We start from the raw sequence: 23,484 nt of genomic DNA, 5'->3' as shown, positions 1-23,484 counted from the left end.
CATATTTTTAAAAACTTCTAAAAGACATTAATATTTAATAAAATGCATATTCAAAGTACAATAAAAGATAATTATGCCCATACCAGATAGGTAAAACTATGAAGGGTGACATTGATTGATTAGCTGAAGGAGGGAAAGGAAGCATAAAATCTACTACACAGCTCTAGGCATTTAAATTGGGACAGCATTTTAGAAAACAGTTTGGCATCACCTACCAAAGTTGAAGATGCACATACTTCTGGGTGTATACCCTAGAGAAATGTGTGAGCATGTGCACCCACAGGCAGGAAGAAAACATCATGATGGCACTATTCATAACAATACCAAATAGGAAACAACCCGATGTCAACCAAGAGTAGAAAAAATAAGGAAACAAAAGTGTTGTATATTTATACAATGATATGCTAAAATGCAATCATGAATAAGCAAAAATTACACAATGATGGTTGAAAGGAGACAGGCAAAAAAATGACATACTGTATGGTTCCATTTATATGCAATTCAAAAACTGGAAAACAACTATATCTATTAATATAGATCCCTCTATATTAATGGTTAAAAAATAAAATAAAAAGCAAGAAAGTAATTATGTTAAATGTCAGCAGAGTGTTTACTTCCAGTGATGAAAGTATAGAGTGTTATTGAATAAGGCAATGTGGGGTCTTCAGAAAGTTTGGTAATGTCATTTTTCTTGAATTTGGCATTGGTTGCATGAGTGCTCAGCTTGTAATTATTCGCCCTGTACAGCTAAAGTTTATGAACTTTTTGAATGGGTTGATTATATTTCACCTAAAATAAAGGATTTTTTATTTTTGTTTTTCTTAAAGACAAAATGTGGCCTGGGGGTTAGGAGGAACTGTCAACAATATTAAGCCAGAGCTTTATTCAACAGCTTACTGTTAAGACAATAACTTGGAGTTATTCTGTATTGCCTTGTGTAAATTCTACCTTCTAACATTCCTGTTGGGGCTTGGAGTACAGCAAGAACAAAATTCCCTAAGCATTCTGCTAGCTGCAATTTGATGAAACTAATCAAATATATTTCCCTTTAAGATGTGAAAATAGGTAGACCTACTTTTCATTTGGGCAGTCCCTCTTAGCAAAAGAGTTTTAATTTATTCCTCAGTTCTTTTCAACTTTAAAAAAAAATGTTTGAAACAACCTATGTACTTCTGGTTGAAATGCTGTGCAAAAGTAATTATATACAATTGTTGAGTTATATACAATAAAATTTCAGGACTTTGACCATCCTAAGATGGCTGTCAAACTTCAAATATATATCGAAATCATGACTGTATCCTAGAGATCCAACCTCTCTGACCTCATTTGCAGACATTTCTCCTTGACCACCATTTTCCTTTTTGTTATTTTGTATTTCTTTTTTTTTTTTTCTATTTGAGACTAAGTCTCGCTCTGTCGCCCAGGCTGGAGTCCAGTGGCGCGATCTCGGCTCACTGCAAGCTCCGCCTCCCGGATTCACGCCATTCTCCTGCCTCAGCCTCTCGAGTAGCTGGGACTACAGGCGCCTGCCACCACACCCAGCTAATGTTATTTTGTATTTCTTTACCACTGGCCATTTCTTCCAACAGGAACAATCAACCCCTGATATACCCATGGCTCCCTCTTCTATTCATTCATGTCTTTGAGCCAAAAGTCACTTCAAAGGGTCTTTCTAAATAATTTTCTTTAAATATAGCCCATGTATTACTATAATTTGTCCTGTGTGTGGGAGGTGTGTGGGGGTCAGGGGGTGGGGGTGGTATGTGACTCTCTTAAGACTGTAAACTCTATAAGAGCAAAGACTTTGTTTGGTCATCATTATCCCTATCAGCAGTGCATAGAAGACTGGCTGGCACATGATAGACAATTAGGAAACATTTGTGAATAAATTAATTGCTATGAGTACACTCAGCTGAATACATGCTCTCTTACTTTTTACAGATGATGAAACTGAAGCTAAGAGAGTTTAGGTAATTTTTTCAGTCATACAAGCTAGAAGGGGTAAAAATGAGTTTAAAACCAATAAAAGAGAATTATTTGTTGTACCGAATCCAAAACACACATTGCAAGCAACACTGAATTCAGTGATGGAAAAGCCTAATAATTCTAATAATTCAATAGGAATGAAAAGGAACACTCACTTGATGTAGTTAACAGAAGAGGTTAAAGACACGAAATGCAAACAAAAGCAATGTGGGCTTGACCATGAAACGTGCTTTATTGGGAAGAAGCAAAAGAATAAACACTTGCTCTCAGGATAGGAACCACCATCTACATCACAGACAGCAAAGCGAGATTAGGGGATGATCCGGCTGCTCATCTTCCAACAACATATCGGTTTTCAAAACTAAGCCTTTTCTCTGTCAACTCTCAAGCCAGGCAGAGGTTAGGGAAGATGCAGCCTCCCACTACAGCTGAAGGGATGATGATGGAGTCCTGGGAGTAAGAAGAGCCACTGGATCTTGTTGTTTCATGGTCCTGATGAATTCTAGTGATGTTACTTGCTCTTGGGTGGATACTTCTGCTGGCAGGGTGGGTATGGTTGCACAGGAGGGCATTTATCCTGGCATGGTGGAGGTGGGCAATGCTCAGGTGGACAAGGAGGAGGCAGGTAAGGCTCAGGGCACTTCGGGGGTGGACATGGCTCTGGGCACTTTGGCGTGGGGCACACAGGAGGTGGCTGGCAGGGCTGCTTGCACTGCTGCTGCTGGTAAGACATCTCTCCTCAGTCTCAGATAATCTGAAAGATACGCAAGCAACAGTGCTCATAAGAGAGACAGTCCTGTTGGTGGAGCAATTAGCTAGGACATCAAATCTCCAGTATCTAGGGACCAACTCTGATCCCTAATACAGTCTTTATGACTTTGTGTAGCTTCTTCACACTTCACTTTTAGGACCTCTTACCCTCAATTCTTCTGTGTTTCTGGCTGTTCCCTCATTCTACCGTTTTCTGAAAATAAAATTGCCTATGAGACAGCAACAAGTGTTGTCTGAATACAAACACTATCTCAAGAAGAAAAACTCAGATATTAAAATTCTAGCCAATACCAAACAAATCTGTACTCTTATCTTCCATGAGGCCCTAGTTACCAGTTTTAATGAACTGGCTGTGGTGCTGAGCCATGAGTTTTTGAAGAGAATTGCAAAAACTTGCACCCGTCACCCAAGGAGATTGCACTCCAAGAGAGATGTATTTGGAATAGATGTGAAGCAGAAGACAGAACAGCATCTTGTGTCTCTCACTCTCCTTCAGTTTAAGATTTTATATATTTGACTCCAGGTTCCTCATCACCTTCATGTTTATCTACCAAATACCAGCTAAAATTTACCTTCAAGACCTCATTATCTTCTTTTTCCTATCCATGAGGATAAATTGGTTAAAATAAATAGGCATTTCTGTCCCCAGGTTAAACCCTAACACCATCCAAGTGCAAGAAAGGCTTCTAATATTTGTACTCACCAGAGTCTCCAAAGATCTACAACTGAATGGCAAGAAGACAGCATCAGTGTGGTGGAGAGTCCTTTTATAAGGGGCAGGCAGTCCTACACAGGGAACAGCCCAGGACTAGCATGATGTGCTTATTTCCCAACCAAAATACCACCTGCATGTAATACACGCTGGTATCACAAAATTCCTAGTCCAGGATCCTCCCCAGCAGGATAAGTGCACAGTGATTCACTTGGGACATTATCTCAGGTTCCTCATGCCAGTGGCAATTGTAGAATGTGACATATTGTCTGACAATTGTGGTGCTTTCCTATAATTAGAGATGGTGCTTCTCCTACTTCCCAGCTTCCAAAGTATCCTGTATGTAAAACTACTCCCATTCAGTTTCACATGCCCGGTATCCAGCTGTGTTCTCTTTAGTAGAGACCAGTATGTGCTGATCCTGCAGCCTGGCTATATCCTAACCCTCAACTGCAGTTTTTCTTTATAACTAACTTCCCCTTTTATCATGGCCTATTGATCCTTAGGCTTTTCTTGACAATTAATTGACTTGAACAGGGCGACAAAATCATATATCAGGTTCCTAGATGCTGACAGCCCCAACCTGGGTGTGTTCTGACATGGTATTAATGGGCTTGAACGAGGCAACATCATCTCTTGGTTTTCTAGGCCATTAGAGTCATGTTGGGGCCCCTCCTTAAAGCTTCACATTTGCAGATTTACACACTAACGTCATCTCTGTGGCCCTTGTGACTATGAGTGACTTGTGGTCTACTAGAAATCCAAACTCATCTTCTCCCATTTTCTTCCAAACTGACTTAATGTATGTGCTGCATCCATTTGGAAGCTTTTCTCCTACATGCTAATTCATTTGCTCCTTCACAATCTCTCTCTTTTGTAATGACATTTAGTAGGATTTCAGGCTTTCTTTGCACATTCAAGGAATGAAGTTCTGGAAAGCTATTTATCCTGCCATTTACTTCATAGATATTTTTACCTAAATAAGTAAAATATAGCTGGCACGGATCCCACGGATAATTTCTTAGTATAGCTTATTTAACCATATTAACACTTCAGCTAGTATTACTCACTGTCCCAACTTGGAGAAAACTTGAGTACCTTGGTTATGCATACATCTACAGCCACCACTACTGTGTGGCATTAAATATTTCCTAACCTCCTTGAAACACAGTTTACACAGCTGTAAAACAGAAATAAAAAATATACCTACCACAAAAGTCTCCTACAAAAACTCAAAGAGTGGCCTAAAATTATGCACGTTACATAGTGGGTCTTCTAAGAAATATAAACTCTAAAATGTAGAAGAAATAAGAATAATAACTAATCACAACTAACCAATAATTTCAAAAATGTCAAAAAAAGAAAATAAAGAATGGCATTGTTTAGAGTAAGGCCTATCTAGTGAAGATCCTTTCTCTGCATCCCCCGTTCTTCTAGCTATAGTCACTACTAATTAGACAGCATGGGTACCATAGCACCTGCAGGGTCGGCACCTTGTTTTCCTGAGAAAGCTCCTCTCACTATCTGAGGGAAGATTTCATGCCTTGTGCTCTTTACCCAGAAGAATGCTGTGCTGTATCTGCAATGTTTCAAACTTGATTGGGTTGGTACAGTAGAGAAACAAAAAAAAACTGAGGACCTAACATGGGAATTTGAAGAGGTAGGAATGTCTTTGAGTTGAGCCCTACTATTAAATTCTTTCTCAGCATCTCAGAGGAACAACATGAGGCTAGTTATCCCTCCCTAGTACTCTGAAACCAAACAATTTAGTCATCTAAGTTACTATCAGGAAACTGACACACTTCAGGGATGCCAGAAGGAACAGGGATGCTCCTGGGATGGGTGAGGCACTTTCACAGTGTTCTTTCTCATGTTGAAATCCTAGGAACCATAGCTGATGTATGCTGAAGAATTAGCTAAGGATTACGTGACTTAAAACAGTTCTATCAACAGTTCTATCAACACAATTTTAGACCTACTTTTCTTTGCCTCATGAATTACTAATAGATTCCAAAGTTATTTTTACCAATAAATTATTTGGGTTATCATTTATGCTTGATAAACTGAAGGAGGATTGGGCTTTTAAGAAAAGAATGCTTAATGAGGTTTGCCAGCTTCACAAAGGGCAATTTTTTTATATAGAGAGAAAATAGCTAAAGGACAGATGATCCTCATTTTTCACAAATAATGGGCACTTGAAGCACTCTGTGCAAATTAAACTTCTGAAACTCACATAGTATCTACATGAGGGTTTGCTAGAATTTACTTATAAACTAGTAACCGTGGTTATCTCAGGAGAATAGTTAAGTATCTAGGGGATAGGAGTGGGAGAGAGACTAATTTTTCACTGCATGACCATTTTCTTCTCTTTTGAATTTTGGTATCATGTATATTTTTTGCTTATTCAAAATGTTTAAATATTTAAATGTTCAAAGATATTTTAAAATTGAAATAAATCTGTGAGTAAATACTATGTTAGCAAACTGGCATTGTATAAACACAATGATTGAGTTAAGTCCTAATTAGGTGTGTAACTTTGAGCAATTTTCTTAACATTTCTGCAATTTTCAGTTTCTTCATTGAGAAATGGTAATAATAATACTTCTCTGACGGACATTTTTGTAAGGTGCAAATAAAATAAATTAAATAGTAAGCCTAGTAAAACAACCATGGAAAGCTGGGAATTATGAGGCTGAATTACCTGGTCCCAAAATTCCTGATTTGCCTAAAGATTTTGAAAAGAAGGACAAAGCTATTTTATGGGAGTCCCAGAAATGAAGAAATGAAGGAAGGTAGAGAGGGTAGAAGACAGGGGAGTGGAAAGAAGAGGAAAGGGGAAAGAGAGAGATGACGACATTTCCCAAGGGCCATTTGATTTTACTTGATTTAACATTTATAGCCTAGTTCTTTAAGCTCCCGATAAAATTATTTCTATTTTAATAAATAAAGATATGCTGCTACTACATAATATGCCTTTAAGTTTTTGAGAATATAGAATTTAAAAATAATAGAATTAGAAATGAACAGAGATGGCAAGAGTGAGCGTCCTTGCTTTGCTCCTGATCTTAGAGGAAAAGCTTTTAATTTTTCACCCTCGAATATATTAGTTGTGGGTTTCTCATATATGGCCTTTATTACGTTGAGATACATTTCTTCTATACCTAATTCATTGAGTGTTTTAATCATGAAAAGATGTTGTATTTTTTTTTTGTGATTGTTATTTCTTTTTTTTTCTTTATTTATTTTTTCTTTATTATTATTATTATTATTATTATTATTATACTTTAGGTTTTATGGTACATGTGCGCAATGTGCAGGTAAGTTACATATGTATACATGTGCCATGCTGGTGCGCTGCACCCACCAACTCGTCATCTAGCATTAGGTATATCTCCCAATGCTATCCCTCCCCCCTCCCCCCACCCCACAACAGTCCCCGAAGTGTGATGTTCCCAGTAAACTATCGCAAGAACAAAAAAACCAAACACCGCATATTCTCACTCATAGGTGGTAGTTGAACAATGAGAACACATGGACACAGGCGGGGGGGGAAGATGTTGTATTTTGTGGAAAGCTTTATCTGCCTCTATTTAGATTATCATACAATTTGTATCCTTTATTCTGTTTATGTAGTGTGTCACATTTATTGATTTGCCTACATTGAACCATCTTTTTTTTTTTAGGAAAGAAGGAAATTTATTGAACCATCCATCTCAGGGATAAATCCCACTTGATCATGCTGCATTATTCTTTTAATGGACTACTAGGTATGCTAGTATTTTGTTGAATATTTTTGCTTCTATATTCATTAGGGATGTTGGCCTGTAATTTTTTTATAATGTTCTTATCTGGCTTTGGTATCAGGGTAATGCCATCCTCATACAATGAATTTGGAAGTGGTCTCTCCTCAATTTTTGGAAAAGTTTAATAATAATTTATTAATACATTAGTTCTTTAAATGTTTGGTAGAGTTTACTACTGTAGCCATGTGGTCCTGAATTTTTCTTTGATCACAGTATTTATATTGCTGATTTAATCTCCTTACTCGTTATTGGTCTGTCCAGATTTTCTATTTCTTCATGATTCAGTCTCAGTAGGTTGCATGTTTCTAGTAATTTGTCAATTTCTTCTAGGTTATCCAATTTATTGCTATATAGTTGTTCATAAGCAGTCTCTTAGGATCTTTTTTATATCCATGGCATCAGTTTTCATATCTCCTCTTTCATATTTGACTTTATTAATTTGAATCTTCTCTCCTTTTTTCTTCATTAGTCTAGCTAGAGGTTTGTCAAATGAGTCATCTACAACTGCTGTCTCTTCTGTCCCACATCTCACTAACCCCTCAACCCATGGCAGTCTGGATTTAGCCCACCATCTACTGAAATTATTCCAAGCTTTCTGTCAGATAAACTGAGTCATTCTCCGTTTTTATCTTCCTAGACTTCTCTGCTACATGTCACAGTGCCAATATATCTCTAAAGTCTTTGCTTACTGGTTTTCATAATACCCACTTAATATTCTCCAACTCCTGTGCTTAATCTTTCTCCTCCTTGATCTGAACCTCTTCTTCTAAATGCCAAATGGAGTCCTCTGGTGCTCATTCCATGGATCTTACCATCCTATGCATTCTCTAGTTACAATATCAATGATTCCTATGGTTTCAGTCATCACAAATCTACTAACTCACTCATCTACATTTGCACTCCAGAACTCACTTCAAACTTAAATATCCCCTTGCCCTCTAGATATGCCTGTCCAGATAACCTCAAGTACCAACAAACTGATCATCTTTCCCACAAACCATTTGAACCTCCAGTATTCTCTATCCTGTACACCAATAATCACCCAGCTACTTGAGTTACCTTGACATTTTCCCTTCTACCACATGCTACTTATCTAAACTCCTCATCCTGACAGTTCAACAGCCTAAGTATCTCTGGAATCCATCTCTCTCCTTCTATGCTGACTGCCATGCCCTAGTTCAGGGCCTCCTCATCTCTTGCTCGATTATTACCATAGCTTCCTAATATAGCTCTCTTCCTCTATCTTCTTTGATTTAAATCCATCTTTCCATTGCCATAAGAGTGATACATTAAAAAGTAAAATCTGACTACATCACTTGCATGCTTAAAATACTTTAACTTACAAGAGCAAGTTCTAGGTCCATTACATAGCCCTTCCTTCACCTCTAGCCTCATTCCTTATTACTCCACTTTTTGAACTGTGTGCTGTCATGTATCAAACTCTGTAATTTTGCTCACATACCAGATTTTTCTATCCTCAGTGAATTTATTTACTAACCTGTAATATGCCATATTGTTATTGTTTTACCGGGTTAATGTCTACACAATTCTCTAAAAGCCATCACTTCAATGAAAAGCCTTCCTGGATCCCTCCTATTAGGGCAGGTGCCCCTACCTAAGAGTCCCATAAAACACTCTGAGCTTTGCATTAAGTGTTTAGTGCAACCCATCTGCATTAAGCGGATTTCCCACTCATATCCTTTTCCCTTGAGCTTGCAAGCACTTTGAGTAGTCGGACTGCAACTTCACTTTCTACACTCAGGACATGATCCAATACCTGAAACACAGTATGTGCTAAATAAATAGTTGTTAAAAAAAAATAATGATTTCAGTTTCTAAATTTTGTTGCCTTACATGAGTGTCACAACAATCTTGTGAGTTCTGGGGGAAAGAATTTGCTATTACCTCTGTGACTAGAAAAAAATAACATTTAATATTCTATTGAATTACTATGTGATTTCATGATTTTCCAGACATCTCATCTTTCCACTACATTAGCCCTGCCAAAATCCACACACCTACCTATAGCAATTGGAATTACAGATAATAGAGCCATGACTATTTAGATTTGGGGCTCCTATATTTGGATACTCCATGACAATTTGTCCCAATGCATGTGATTGCTGAATAACTTTGTAAACACCATGTATCTTGCCAATGGATGACAAAAAGAATTGTCTAAAGAATTTTAAGACGCTGACATTGCAGAGTTTCTTTAGTTCATGTCTCCTGTGACAGAGGTAGTAGAATATTAAATATTATTTCTATAACATTTGGTAAGAGCAGTACATTGAAATACACGCTGTTTTCTCTATCCTCCCTCACCCTCACCATTCACTGCCCACTGCTGATTGGTAGAGAAGTTTGTTTTGTTGTATTGAACCAGATAATGGATAAAGGAGAGGACTAAAATAATACCAGAAAGCCTAGACAGAGTCATACTAAAAAGGACAGAAAAGGCAAAACAGAAGGTAAGGGTAGCTACCATGCAAAATTGAGTACAAATTTGGGGAGAGAGGTAAAGAGGATTTTAAGTTATTTTGTGGCAATATAATTCCAGTTTGCCATTTGTTAAGTAAACATCAGTATTTAAATTGATTTTCAATTATGTTTCCTTTTTAGAACTCAGACTAATATTTCTTCTGAATGTCACCCTGTGCATAAGGTCAGAACAAGATTGTTCGGCTTTATTCAAAATGTACAGATCTCCTCAATTTACAGGGTAAACCACATGGTAAATTGAGGAGCTGGGACTTACTGCCACTGCCCAGCATCACCCAAGAATATCACACCACTTTCTACTGAATGCATAGTACTTTGGCACCATCATAAAATCAAAAATATTGTAAGGAAAACTAGCATAAGTTGGGGATTATCTGTATTTTGTGAATTATTGCTCAGCTTTTAGAACTTAAGGTACAAATTTCATATATATCTTTTTTATATTACATGTAGAATAATCATTAATTTTGTTAAGTGTGATGATCATCTTGTGGCTATTTTAAGATATCTGTTAAAAACACATACTGATAAATTTATAGGTGAAATTATATGATATTTGGAACTGTAAAATAGTTCAGTGATAAAAAGAACAAAGTGTGGGAGAGTAGATGAAGTCAAGAATAACAAATTGTTGATAATTTTATAAGCTAGGTGATGGGTCCAAGGGAGATTATAATACTCTTTTTTATTGCTTTTATTGAGGTATAATTGATATACAAAAACTCATGCACATTTAATGTAGACATCTGGATGAATCTAGACATATGCATATACCCATGATATCATCACCACAATCAAGACACTAAGCATATCCATCACCTCTAAAAATTTCCCCATGGGTTTTTTGTTGTTGTGTTATTATGGGTTGGTTTGTTTGGTTTGGTTTGGTTTGAGTTTGGGTAAGAACGCTTAATGTGAAATCTATCCTCTTATATTTTAAAGTGCACAATACCATTAGTCCGTTCTCACACTGCTTACAAGGATACTACCTGGGACTGGGTAATTAATAAAGAAAACAGGTTTAACTGACTCACAGTTCCCCATGGCTGGAGGGGGGCCACACTTACAATCATGGCAGAGGGTGAAGAGGAAGCAAGGTATGTCTTACATGGTGGCAGGAGACAGAGAGAGGGGTGGGAGGGGGGCTGCCAAACACTTTTAAACAATCAGATCTCATAAGACGGCCCCATGATCCAATTACCTCCCAACAGGTCCCTCCCTCAACATGTGGGATTGCAATTCGAGATGAGATTTGGGTGGGTACACAGAGATAAACCATATTATTCTGCCCCTGGACCCTCCCAAATCTCATGTCCTTTTCACATTTCAAAAACAGTCACACCTTCCCAACAGTCCCCCAAAGTCTTAACTCATTTCAGCATTAACTCAAAAGTCCAAGTCCAAAGTCTCATCTGAGACAAGGCAAATTTCTTCCACCTATGAGCCTGTAAAATCAAAAACAAGTTAGTTGCTTCCAAGATACAATGGGGGTACAGGCATTTGGTAAATGTTCCCATTCCAAATGGGAGAAATTGGCCAAAACAAAGGAGCCACAGGTCCCATGCAAGTCTGAAACCTAGCTGGACAGTCATTAAATCTTAAAGCTTCAAAATCCCCTTTTGACTCCATGTCTCACATCCAAGGCATGCTGATGCAAGGGGTGAGCTTCCATGGTCTTTGGCAGCTCCGCCCCTGTGGCTCTATACAGTACAGCCCCTGCAGCTGCTTTCTTGAGCTGGCATTGAGTGCCTGCAGCCTTCCCAGGTGCACGGCGCAAGCTGTCAGTGGATCTACCTTTCTGAGGTCTGAAGGACAGTGGCCCTCTTCTTACAGCTCCACTAGGCAGTGCCCCCGTTGGGACACTGTGTGGGGGCTCCAACCCCACTTTTCCATTCTGCATTGCCCTAGAACAGGTTCTCCATGAAGGCTCCATCCCTGCAGCAGACTTCTGCCTGGACACTCAGGCATTTCGATACATCCTCTGAAATCTAGGCAGAGGTTCCCAAAGTTTGACTCTTGTCTTCTGCATGCCCACAGACCCAAAACCATATGGAAGCTGCCAAGGCTTCAGACTTGCACCCTTTGCAGGAAGCCATGGCCAGGGCTGTACTTTGGCCTGTTTTAGCCATGGCTCAATCTGGATGGCTGGGACACAGGGTACCAAGTCCCAAGGCTGCACTGAGCAGTGGGGCCCTGGGCCTGGCCCACGAAACAATTTTTCCCTTCTAGGCTTCTGTGCCTATGATGGGAGTGGCTGCCACGAAGATCTCTGAAATACTCTGGAGACATTTATCCATTGTCTTGGTGATTAACATTCCTTTCCTGGTTACTTATGCAAAACCTAAGTTTGAATTTCAAATCATATCTTTGTGAATGTATGTGACGGTATGCTTTCAGAAACAACCAGGTCACCTCTTGAATTCTTTGCTGCTCAGAAATCTCTTCTGCCAAACACTCTAAATCATCTCTTTCAAGTTCAGAGCACCACACATCTCCAGGGCAGAGGCAAAATGTCACCAGTCTCTTTGCTAAATAAAGCATAGCAGCAGTGACCTTTACTCCAGTTCCCGATAAATTCCTCACCTCCATCTGAGAACAACTCAGCCTGGACTTCATTGTCCATATCACTATCAGCATTTTGGTTAAAACCGTTCAGCAAGTCTCTAGGAAGTTCCAAATTTTCCCACATCTTCCTGTCTTCTTCTGAGCCCTCCAAACTGTTACAATATCTGCCCATTACCCACTTCTAAGGTCACTTTCACATTTTTAGTTATCTTTATAGCAGTACCCATTCTGCTGGTACCAATTGTCTGTATTAGTTTGTTCTTACACTGCTATAAAGATACTACCTGCAACTGGGTAAAAAGAAAGCAGGTTTAATTAACTCACAGTTTTGCATGGCTGGGGAGGCCTCAGGAAACTTACAATCATGGCAGAAGGCAAGGGGAAGCAAGGCGTGTCTTACATAGTGACAGGAGAGACAGAGAGGTTGGGGGGAACTGCCAAACACTTTTAAGCCATTAGATCTCATAAGAACTCGCACACTACCACAAGAACAGCATGGGGGAAATTGCCTCCGTGATCCAATCACCTCCCAGCAGGTCCCTCCCTTGAAATGTGGTGATTACAGTTTGAAATGAGATTTGGGTGGGTACACAGAGCCAAACCATATCAACTATATTGTTAACCATAGGTATTACATTGCACAGCAGGTCTCTAGAATTTATCTTATACAACTGAAACTTTATACCCACTGAAAAACAAATTTTCTATTTCCTTCTACCCCAGACCCTGGCAACCACCATTCTTTTCTCTGCTTCCATAGGTCTGGATGTTTTAGAAACTTCACATAGTAGAATCATACAGTATTTTTCCTTTTACATGACTGGCTTATTTCACTTAGCATAATATCATCAAGGATCAAACATGTTTTTGCAAATGACAGGGTTTCCTTCTTTTCTAAGGTTCAGTAATATTACATTGCATATATACGCCACAATTTTTCAATTCATTCATCTGCTCATAGACATTTAGATTGTTTCCATATCTTGGCTATTGTGAATAATGCTGCAATGAACATGAGAATGCAACTGTCTCTTAGAGATCTTGATTTCCATTATTTTAGATATATCTCCATAAATGGAATTACTGAATTATTTTTAATTTTTTGAGGAAACTGCATACTGTTTTCCATAGTAGCTGCACAATTCTTCATTCACGCCAACAGTGCGTAAGTGTTCCAATTTCTCCACAGCCTCATTAACACTTGTTATCCTTTGTTTTTTGGGAAGTCAGGAAACAACAGGTGCTGGAGAGGATGTGGAGAAATAGGAACACTTTTACACTGTTGGTGGGACTATAAACTAGTTCAACCATTGTGGAAGTCAGTGTGGCGATTCCTCAGGGATCTAGAACTAGAAATACCATTTGACCCAGCCATCCCATTACTGGGTATATACCCAAAGGACTATAAATCATGCTGCTATAAAGATACATGCACACGTATGTTTATTGCGGCACTATTCACAATAGCAAAGACTTGGAACCAACCCAGATGTCCAACAATGATAGACTGGATTAAGAAAATGTGGCACATATACACCATGGAATACTATGCAGCCATAAAAAATGATGAGTCCATGTCCTTTGTAGGGACATGGATGGGATGAAGCTGGAAATCATCATTCTCAGCAAACTATTGCAAGGACAAAAAACCAAACACTGCATGTTCTCACTCATAGGTGGGAATTGAACAATGAGAACACAAGGACACAGGAAGGGGAACATCACACACCCGGGCCTGTTGTGGGGTTGGGGGAGGGATAGCATTAGGAGATATACCTAATGTTAAATGAAGAGTTAATGGGTGCCGCACACCAACATGGCACATGTATACATATGTAACAAACCTGCACGTTGTGCACACGTACCCTAAAACTTAAAGTATAATAAAAAATAATAACAATAATAGTAGTCATCCTAACACATATGAAGTCACATCTCATTGTGGTTTTTGCTCTTCATTTTCCTGGTGATTACTGATATTGAGCATTTTTTCATATACATGTTGGCCATTTGTATTTCTTCATTGGAGAAATGTCTATTCAGGTACTTTGCCCAGTTTTTAATTAGGTTATTTGTTTTCTTGCCTTTGAGTTGTTTGAGTTCCTTGTATATTTTGGATATCAACCCCCTATCACATGTATGGTTTGCAAATATTTTCTCTCATTCTGTATGATGACTTTTCACTCTGTTGATTCTTTCATTTGCTGTCAAGAGGTTTTTAATTTGATGCAGCCCCACTTGTCTACTTTTTTATTTCATTGCCTGTGATTTTCATGTAAGTTTCATCTATAACTTGCATTAAATCATTACCCTAGGACTCACCTAAGAGACCCAGCCTGCCATTAGCTGGTCTGTTGGAACTCTGGAGCAAAGAAATGAGAATGACCATATATAAACTGTGAATAATCTTAGAAATCAGATGGACAGAAATTACAAAGACTACTCTAGAATTAGAAATATAACCTCAGGTAATATGCAGACTTTGAGAATCTTCACATCAAAAAGAAAATAGGTTTCAAATAATGGTAATTGACCTTTCTAAATTGACAATGTCTAAAATCTCCTTCATAAAATTAGAAGACAGAAAACTGCATTTCAACAGACTCCATGATACCAACAGGGGCTTTTTGGTGGTGGTGGTGGTGGTGGTGGTGGTGGTGGTTGTTGTTGTTTAACTTTTATTTTAACTTCAAGGGTACATGTGCAGTTTTGTTATATAGGTAAACTTGTGTCATGGGGGTTTGTTGTACAGATTATTTCATCACCCAGATATTAAGCCTAGTACCAATTAGTTATTTTTCCTGATCGTCTCTCTCCTCCCCACCTCCTCCCTCTGATAGGCCCCAGTGTGTGTTGTTCCCCTCTATGTGTCCATGTGTTCTCATCATTTAGCTCTCACTTATAAGTGAGAACATGTGGTATTTGGTTTTCTGTTCCTGTATTACTCTGCTAAGGATAATGGCCCATAGCTCCATCCATGTTCCGGCAAAGCACATGACCTCATTCTGTTTTATGGCTGCATAACAGTCCATGGTGAATACCAATCGTTTTCAGGAATGCATGTCCTCTGTTGAACGGAGCAGAGAGCTACCTAGAGTAACCCAAAGATTCTGTCCTTCTGCTGTGCCTGAGCCAGGACATCCTGGAGGCTCCATTACTGCTATGGGTCCCACAATTAAACAGCAAGTTAGTGTGTCAAGGCTGGGGAAACAGACAGAATCACAGTTAAATTAGCCCACTGAAATGGTGCAGGCCCAAGACCCTGGCCTTAGAATTGCTTGGTGACCAGAGAGAAAGTGAGGGGCCGCAGGGTCCTAAAGCAGGACACATCATGGACTGGGAACCTCAAACTCCATGGCCTGACCACCTCAGACTTCCAGCTCATATCAGATGTTATGTCTTCCAGGAATCCTCTCCCAACCACAGCCAATCTGTGCATCTTTATCATTGCACTTGCCAACATAATATTTTAATTTTCTATGTGTCTTTACATTTTATACAAGATAGTATGAGCCCCTTAGGGCAGAGATAGTGCCTTACTCAATCTTGGGTCCCCAGTGCCTATGACAGGGCATGGTACATAATTGGGGTCAAACAAATATTATCAAACAAGTAAATAAACATTAGTTCTAATGCCTAAAATGACAATAAAGAATCTTCTCTCATGATTAGCAGGTCCAGTGATAATAATGGTAGAAACAAAACTGGCTTTTAAGCATCCGTTCAATCGTTTTACTACATAGCAGACACCATTAAAAATGCACAAGATGAAGATATGAGCTGTTCATGACCCTAATCTTGAAGACTATACGGTGTATTGTGACAGACAAGACTTGCTTCCCGATGATCACAACACAGAAAAAGTGGCACTGGAAAGGAAGCATTATTTTTAGAACTGTGCATGGATTGAGTGTGACTTTGTGCGCACATGTGATTGATAAAAATGGAGCTGAGGGATCAGCAGACAAATTATCTCATGGGTGAGGTTATGTTTCATAAAATAAAATATGGTTGTCTACACATTCCAAAAAGAAGGCCATCTATGCCAAAGGCACATGATTTTCTAAACATCTCAGCTTTCCACTATATTAGCCCTACCAAACATCACACGCCTACCTATAGCAATTGGAATTATAGGTGATAGAGACTTGACTATTTATATTTGGGGCTCCTATATTTGGGGACACATAAGAAAAGGGTAAGAGATCTTCAAAATGTTAGCTGGGGAGCAGTGTATATCAATTCCAAAGCAAGTTTCAAAGCAAGAGAGGTGTCCCATCCTCTTTTTGGAGCCTAAAATGCAGCCCTCAATCCTCTTAACCTTGGCATTCTGTTCTCAGCTCAGTCTTTCCTACTCACTTTGTCCCTCTGACTGTTCTCCTCCTTTCCCAAGTCTTCACCCCATCCATGTACCTTCTGTGTACTGCATCTGTGTCTCAGCCCTGTTGGTAGGCCATAGGAATGATATTCCTAAACAGCCAGTTAACATTTCAACCTAGATTATCACAGTTCTTGAGCACAGTGTATCCAAAACAAAACCCATCCCATTCTTCATAACCTTGCTGCTCTTCCGGAAGACCAAAACTCTATATCAACATCACCTATTCTGTCCTCCAAAGTCTAAGATTTTGAGTCATCTAAAATACCCTCATATTTCTCAATCCTCACCAAATGGTATCAATACTATTTCATACTAATATATAGTAATATCAATAATAGCAATACAATTAGAAAGAGAACTTTCTAAACTCACTAACAGTTAGTTCAATCTTTTATGTAATTTATCTTACACTGAGTTATGAAATATTTTTGTTCTCAACTGCGTTTTTCAAGTAACAGGTTTTATATGATTTTAAACTAACAGAAAATGTTATTTGGCAAACAAAACTTAATGGACAAAATCATTCACAACCCAAAGAACAATGATGGAGATTATTTAAGTGCCCTTGGGCATGGAGAGGCACAGGTCTCTAACTGACTGACGGGCTGGCTCAGCAATGAATGGCAGGACCATGAGGCAAGGAAGAGAGGTACAAGAAAGGGGAAAAGTGGGTGTTCCTGGAAGTTTTGTCCGCCAGCAACTATCCCTGGAGAAAGTCCCTTAGTCCAGAATCTCTAATCCAATGCTGATGGGTGGGCAGAAGCTCAAAAGAGTAGTCTGAAGAGGGGACGGGAGAAGGAAGTAAGTGGCTCTGTTATTTTAAAATAATTTGAGTACCAAATACAGTCATCCCTCAGTATCCATGGGAGATTGGTTCCAGGACCCTCCCATAGATACCAAAATTCACAGATGCTCAAGTCCCTTATATAAAATCAGATAGTGTTTGTATATAACCTATATACATCCTCTGGTATAATTTAAATCATCTTTAGATTACTTGTAATACCTAGTACAATTCCTAAACATCACTTCATTGTGTGGGGTGGGTTCAACATAGAACTCTGCACACTGCAAATTCAAGTTTTGCTTTTTGTAACTTTGTGGAATTTTTTTCTGAATACATTTGACCCACAGTTGGTTGAATCCACAAATGTGGAACCCACAGACATGGAGTACCGGCTGTATGTTTAAGGAACCTATAAACTCCCCTCAGGCTAGAGATGGAAAGTAGCAGGATAACAGGATAACTTCTACACACTTCTCATTTCTCCCTACACACTTCTCACCTCTCCCTGGTGCAAACTTTTGGGAAATTATTTTTGTTTCCATCCATCAAGTTGATCAAAGATAAAAGTAACTTAGGTCCTCTGAGAAAAGGAGCAACTAAAAGAGGATGATGAATGAGATGGTTCTACCTGGCAGGAGATAGACTCCCATTGAGTCTGAAAATCAGATCCAGAACATTTGCACCCAGGCGGCTTTCAAGGTAGGATTTAGAAAGCAAATGTGGATGGATGGATGGATGGAGGGAGGGAGGGAGAGAGGGAGGGATGGATGGATGGATGGATGGATGGAGCAGTTGATTGATCAAAATATAGGTGATTCTAAATATTGATAGATATTTAACTAATACAATAAATAGGATATTCTAAGTTAAAAAAAAATCAAAGAGAATTCATTGATTCAAGCACAGAGGAAGCTTACTACAGAGCATAAAACTGAACCAGTAGTAGATAACTGACTTCACAACAACTTTCCCACAGCTAGATTATCACTGACAGAACTTCCCAGATTCCAGAACTTGAATCCTTTTTCTGCCCTTTCTGACTTCATTTTCCTAATTTATAATGTAAGTCTGGCTCCTCAGAGGCATCAAGTAGAGACTCAGGGACCATTGTTCTAACACAAAACTGCAAGAGGATGAGGCTGGGATACAAATCTAGTGTTATGTTATCTCCTCTCCCAGAACTCCTTTGGTCCAGAGGTTAAGAGAACATATATAAAATGGCTTGAGAACACAGCATGTATTCTCGTGGGGAAGTGGCAGAAATAATGAAAAGTCTAAGACAAAATAATATATAATAGAGTCCTGGAAGTGTGGCTTTGGAAGGAAATCAGAGTTCTACAGGTGATAAGCAATGCCTTATTTCAGTCCTGGTGGTGTGTCAGTGATAGTGTATAAAACCTTCTTTGAAGATGAAAAACTAAACTCTTACTTTGGGGGCCAGTGTGACTGTGAGGCACAGGCTTCATGGCCCCACCAATAGCAGTGACAGCCTTGGGGTCAACTCAGGAGTGTCTTTCTTGTACTGTGCTGGAATCAGGCTGAACCTCTGACCGTAAACTCCACAGGTGCCAATTCTGCTTTGTATTCAAGGCTCAGCTGTTTGGATGGTGCAGCTAATGCTCTTACTCACCCAAGACTTCTCTTTTGCATAAGGCATCCCTAGTGCCTCACATGACACAATTCCCAGCTCCTTCTCTGCCCGGCCTCTTTCTTTGTACCTATATACTGGGTGGGTTGATAGGGCAGGTCCAGAGAATCATTTGTATTCTGTGTCTGGGCAGAGATTTTCCATGGACAATCTCAGGGAGAACTGGCTTTCTTCCCTGCCTTGTACCAGGGAGGCTTCTGCACTTGTAGTTTTAGTTCTGGTTATAGTAGAGGGGAATGAAAGGTTTCAATCATTGAGAATGAAGAAGATTTGAGTGTTTATGAGCCTCTCCTACATGGGTATTTAACTTAGTCTGGGAATTGATCTTTCAAAGCTCCACTTCAGTTGTATCTTGATAGAACTTCCACTGTATCTTACATCACATAGAAGTACATCAGGAGCTCAACACAGCACAGAGCTTCAGTTTTACAGCAAGAAAGACATGGATGTGAATCCCACAGAAATTGATTTCCCTCACAGTCTCACTAATTCTGTACCTATATTTTGGCATTTATAACAATCTGGTTTTGACTGTTATTATTTTTATCAAAATAGCAGAATCATAATAGTTACCAATTATTAAGTCCTTATTATCTGCTTGGGACATTACTAGATGCCATTTTATATTATCTCATCTAAAATTCTTAAATTTCAAAGAAGTTTTGAAGGAATTACATAAACATATGAATGATCCTGTGGAAAGACATTGATACATTCTTAGAGCTATTGAAAAGAACATAAAAGTATGCTAAAATACCCCCAGCAATGAAAAATCCAAATAAGTACCAAACGAAATCAGATAAAACCTGGGAAGGAAGATGCAGATTTGGACAACAGGGAATTCTTGGTCAATGTGCAATTCGAATCAGAAGAGCATAGGCTATGAGAGCACCCTATCTGGATGCCAGTCCCAACTGTCATCCTGACTGTGTACTCGTGTGTGTGTGTGTGTGTGTGTGTGTTTAAGATATAAAATTTGGCATGTTAGATCATCAAATAAATCAGCCTTGAGAAACAAAAATAAAGTCCTAAGGCTCCCAACTAAGTGGACCCACTCTTGGCCAAGGGGGCCCCAGAGAAACCTTAAAACTGAGTTCCTAGCATTACAGAATGAGACGTTGGAGGTGCCTTGTTATACTCCCTTCCTCACTAACCGCCTTTAGGCTTTCTTCCCTCAGGGTTAAACAGCAACCAGCCCTTTTGAAAGATTTGCTCTCCAATGATTTCAACCAACCTTGTGACTACTCCTCCCTTTTGCCTTTGAACACAACAGTGGACCAACATTCCTTCCTAATAAAAGGCCACCTACCAGCCGGGGGCATGGTAGCTCATGCCAGTAATTCCAGCACTTTGAGAGGCTGAGGTGGGTGGATCACGAGGTCAGGAGATCGAGACCATCTTGGCCAACATGGTGAAACCCCGTCTCTACTAAAAATACAAAAAAATTAGTTGGGCATGGTGGCGCGCACCTGTAGTCCCAGCCACTCAAGAGGCTGAGGCAAGAGAATCCCTTGAACCGGGGAGGCAGAGGTTGCAGTGCGCTGAGATCATGCCACTGCACTCCAGCCTGGCAACAGAGCCAGACTCCATCTCAAAAAAAAAAAAAAAAAAAAAAAAGCCACCAACCACAAAGTGGTTCTGGCCAGTCAACAGAGGATGCACAGTGATGACTTTCATGTCCTCCACTTCACCTTTTAATGTCAGAAGGCTGAAAACTTCAGCCTTCCATCATGTTAACACTGCCATTTTTTGAACATGGGACCCAGGGGCATGAAGCTCAATTGTGTATGTGCACGTTTCTCCTTTCACAAATATTCATAACTCCTCCTATAGCTTACTTAACATGTATATTCAGCCACGCTGTTCAGCATAAATTCCTGCCTTATTCTTCTCACCCTCCAAATATCTGTGTTTCTGGCTTCTGGCTGGAGGCTGTGCTTCCAAGTCTGTCAGAATGGCCACCTTGAAGACTGAACCACTTTATGAGAAAGGAAGCTCTCCTTTCCAAATATATGAATCTCATCATTCTTCAGTTGACAGTCTTACAGTTTATATTAACTAATGTAGCTAATTAACTTATTTAGGCATGATTTTAAGTTACAAAGTGTAATGGAATTTGGTTAGGTTTCTAAACAGCATTGAAATACTTAAGAAAACATAAGAATCAAAATATGTATAAATTTTCTTCAAGTATGTATTTGGAATTGTATTAGTCAGTGGGAGACTTAAAGTACTCTAAAATTGAGGATATCAACTTTGTAACCTCAGTTTAAGTTGTTTAAGAGAGTTTAACCAAAGTTGTTAACTGGATCAATTATTACTCCAAAGCCCCTTGAAAAAATTACACAAATTTCTAGAATTTTAATTAAATTAATAACATTAGTTATCTAACTTATGGCTCACAAAAAGCAGTATAATTGGCAACTTTAATAAAGTAAATATAAATTTCGTAAACCAAAGTGTGCCTTAAATCATCTTTGTGATACACAAAAGCCAACTTCAAGGACACAAAAACAGCATATGGCAATGAAAAATGAACAGAAAACAAAAGCTTTATGAGTCGCAAAGAGTAGGTAGAAAAGGTAGACCTGGGTTTAGGAATCAACACCAGAAGACTATTGGGCAATCGGACAAGAGAGAGGAAAGGAGGAAAGAAGAAAAGGTGGAAGAAGGGCTTGATAGAGAGATAAGAGAGGTATCATGCCATGGCTTCAAAAGAAAATGCTTTTGATTTTAAAAATTAACCAGCATACGGTAAATCAGCCCAGGATCCCACAGACCCACCTATCAGGCCCCTCACTTGCTTTTCTCCCACTCAAAGGTCCTACCTCCCTGCACCTCCCCATGGCTGCCCACCACCCTCTGAGAGCCACCTCTGCATATGGTGATTCAGGCCAGGACCCCACAAATCCACCTAAATAAACCAGCACTGTCTGGTCAGTGACTCAGAGAGGTGGTCAACAAGTGAGAAAGAACAGGGTATCATGGGCAACTGACATAGAAATTCTCAAAGGCTTAGAAGATCCAGGATCCACAGTCAGCTCATTCCACCCTCTTTGGCCTTGGCATTGACATCAGATGGGAGGGTCAATCCTCCCTCTTTTCACGGAAGAGTACTTTGCTTGGCAAGGCTGTTCTTGTCACTAATGTTTATTTGTTCACACCTGCCTTAAATGCCAGTATGACTGAAATGTTGAAACTCTCTCATCTTCATTGGTTTAGCCTGAATTTTCCCAGGCAATTAGTTTCTCTGAATATGAGCAGGGAAACACCCTTCCTTCCTCCACCCTTTTCCCGGCTGTCCTGGGACTACTTGAAACACAGGTGTGTCTTACCACACACAAACACTAAAACTCAAAAAGAGAGTAAATAACAATTATAGCTACTATTGAGCTAATGGATTGCATATAAACATTCAAGATTCTTGGACTACAGGAGCCTTTACACCCACTCACCTCCCCAGGAATGCTTCCCTTTATTCATTCATCAGGCTGAACATCTGAGAATTTGGGTTATACGGACTTGTGTGATCACACCATATACTCTTTCAGTACCTGAATCTCCACTGCACATGCCACCACTTTTCCTCCATCCAGCCTACCACCACTCACCACTATGGACATTTCTTCAGCAGATAATTGCTTACTTTTTCCACTGGCTAGGGCTCAGGTATCATGCACCAAAATGCTGAAAGTTGACTGGAAACCCTGTGTATTCATCTCTGGTGAACAGCCACCTCTCAACTTCATAGCTGCCAACATATGGTGGTCCCATCTCCCTGGCACAGATAGTGAAGTCTTTTTTTGCCCATGTATGGTTCCATAAGCACAGTTTTCCCTACCAAATAATACAACAAAGCAAACACATCAACCAGTGAAATTAGTGGATGTCTAACATTACCCAAGGACCACAATTCCCCTCTTGAGCTCTGCCCAATGCTTCTGCCCTCCCTTCCCATGCCCCCTGAATCCCCAGCCCTGTACTCCAGCTATCAGTATCTACATATGTCCTTTGGCCATGTACTAAGGACTTGTTCAGACCTTCTTCTTTGGTTTACCAATTTCTTTGACTCTCAACTTTAGTCCTCCATTGAAATTGGAGTGACCTATAGTTTCAGGTATCCAGCATCCTCCTGAATACATGAGACAACTGACAGTCAAGCCATGTCCCATGAGAGGACCAGGAATTGGCTTCCACTCTACTTCACCTCTCACCTTCCAGGGTCTATCAACACTCCCTGACTGACAAAACTATTCTGAAATTATAACTCTCATGCTCAGAAGAGCAGGTCTACTTCTCCAGACTGTCCTATTTAGTTTTTTCTAACAA

General features: G+C 39.5%; 1 protein-coding gene across 5 annotated transcripts in view; it reads right to left on the bottom strand.

The window, feature by feature from the left end:
- Positions 1–2,194: 2,194 nt before the first annotated feature.
- The window catches only part of SPRR2G (small proline rich protein 2G), a 36,456-nt gene continuing 15,166 nt past the window's right edge, over positions 2,195–23,484 (bottom strand). For 2 of the 5 annotated variants that reach the window (XM_054527703.1, XM_063727548.1), the window contains exons 3-4: positions 22,802–22,992; positions 2,195–2,740 (exon numbers count right to left, since the gene is read on the bottom strand). In XM_054527703.1, coding sequence (XP_054383678.1) covers positions 2,498–2,719 — 222 coding nt within the window. In that variant the 5' untranslated portion in view covers positions 2,720–2,740; positions 22,802–22,992 and the 3' untranslated portion in view covers positions 2,195–2,497. The remainder of the gene's footprint in view (positions 2,741–22,801; positions 22,993–23,484) is intronic. The other 3 variants (XR_008512202.1, XR_008512199.2, XM_054527722.1) reach the window with 2 other exon arrangements.

Source organism: Pongo abelii, chromosome 1 (assembly GCF_028885655.2).
Source record: "Pongo abelii isolate AG06213 chromosome 1, NHGRI_mPonAbe1-v2.0_pri, whole genome shotgun sequence".
NCBI lineage: Eukaryota > Metazoa > Chordata > Mammalia > Primates > Hominidae > Pongo > Pongo abelii.
This window is presented reverse-complemented; position numbering and strand designations above follow the sequence as displayed.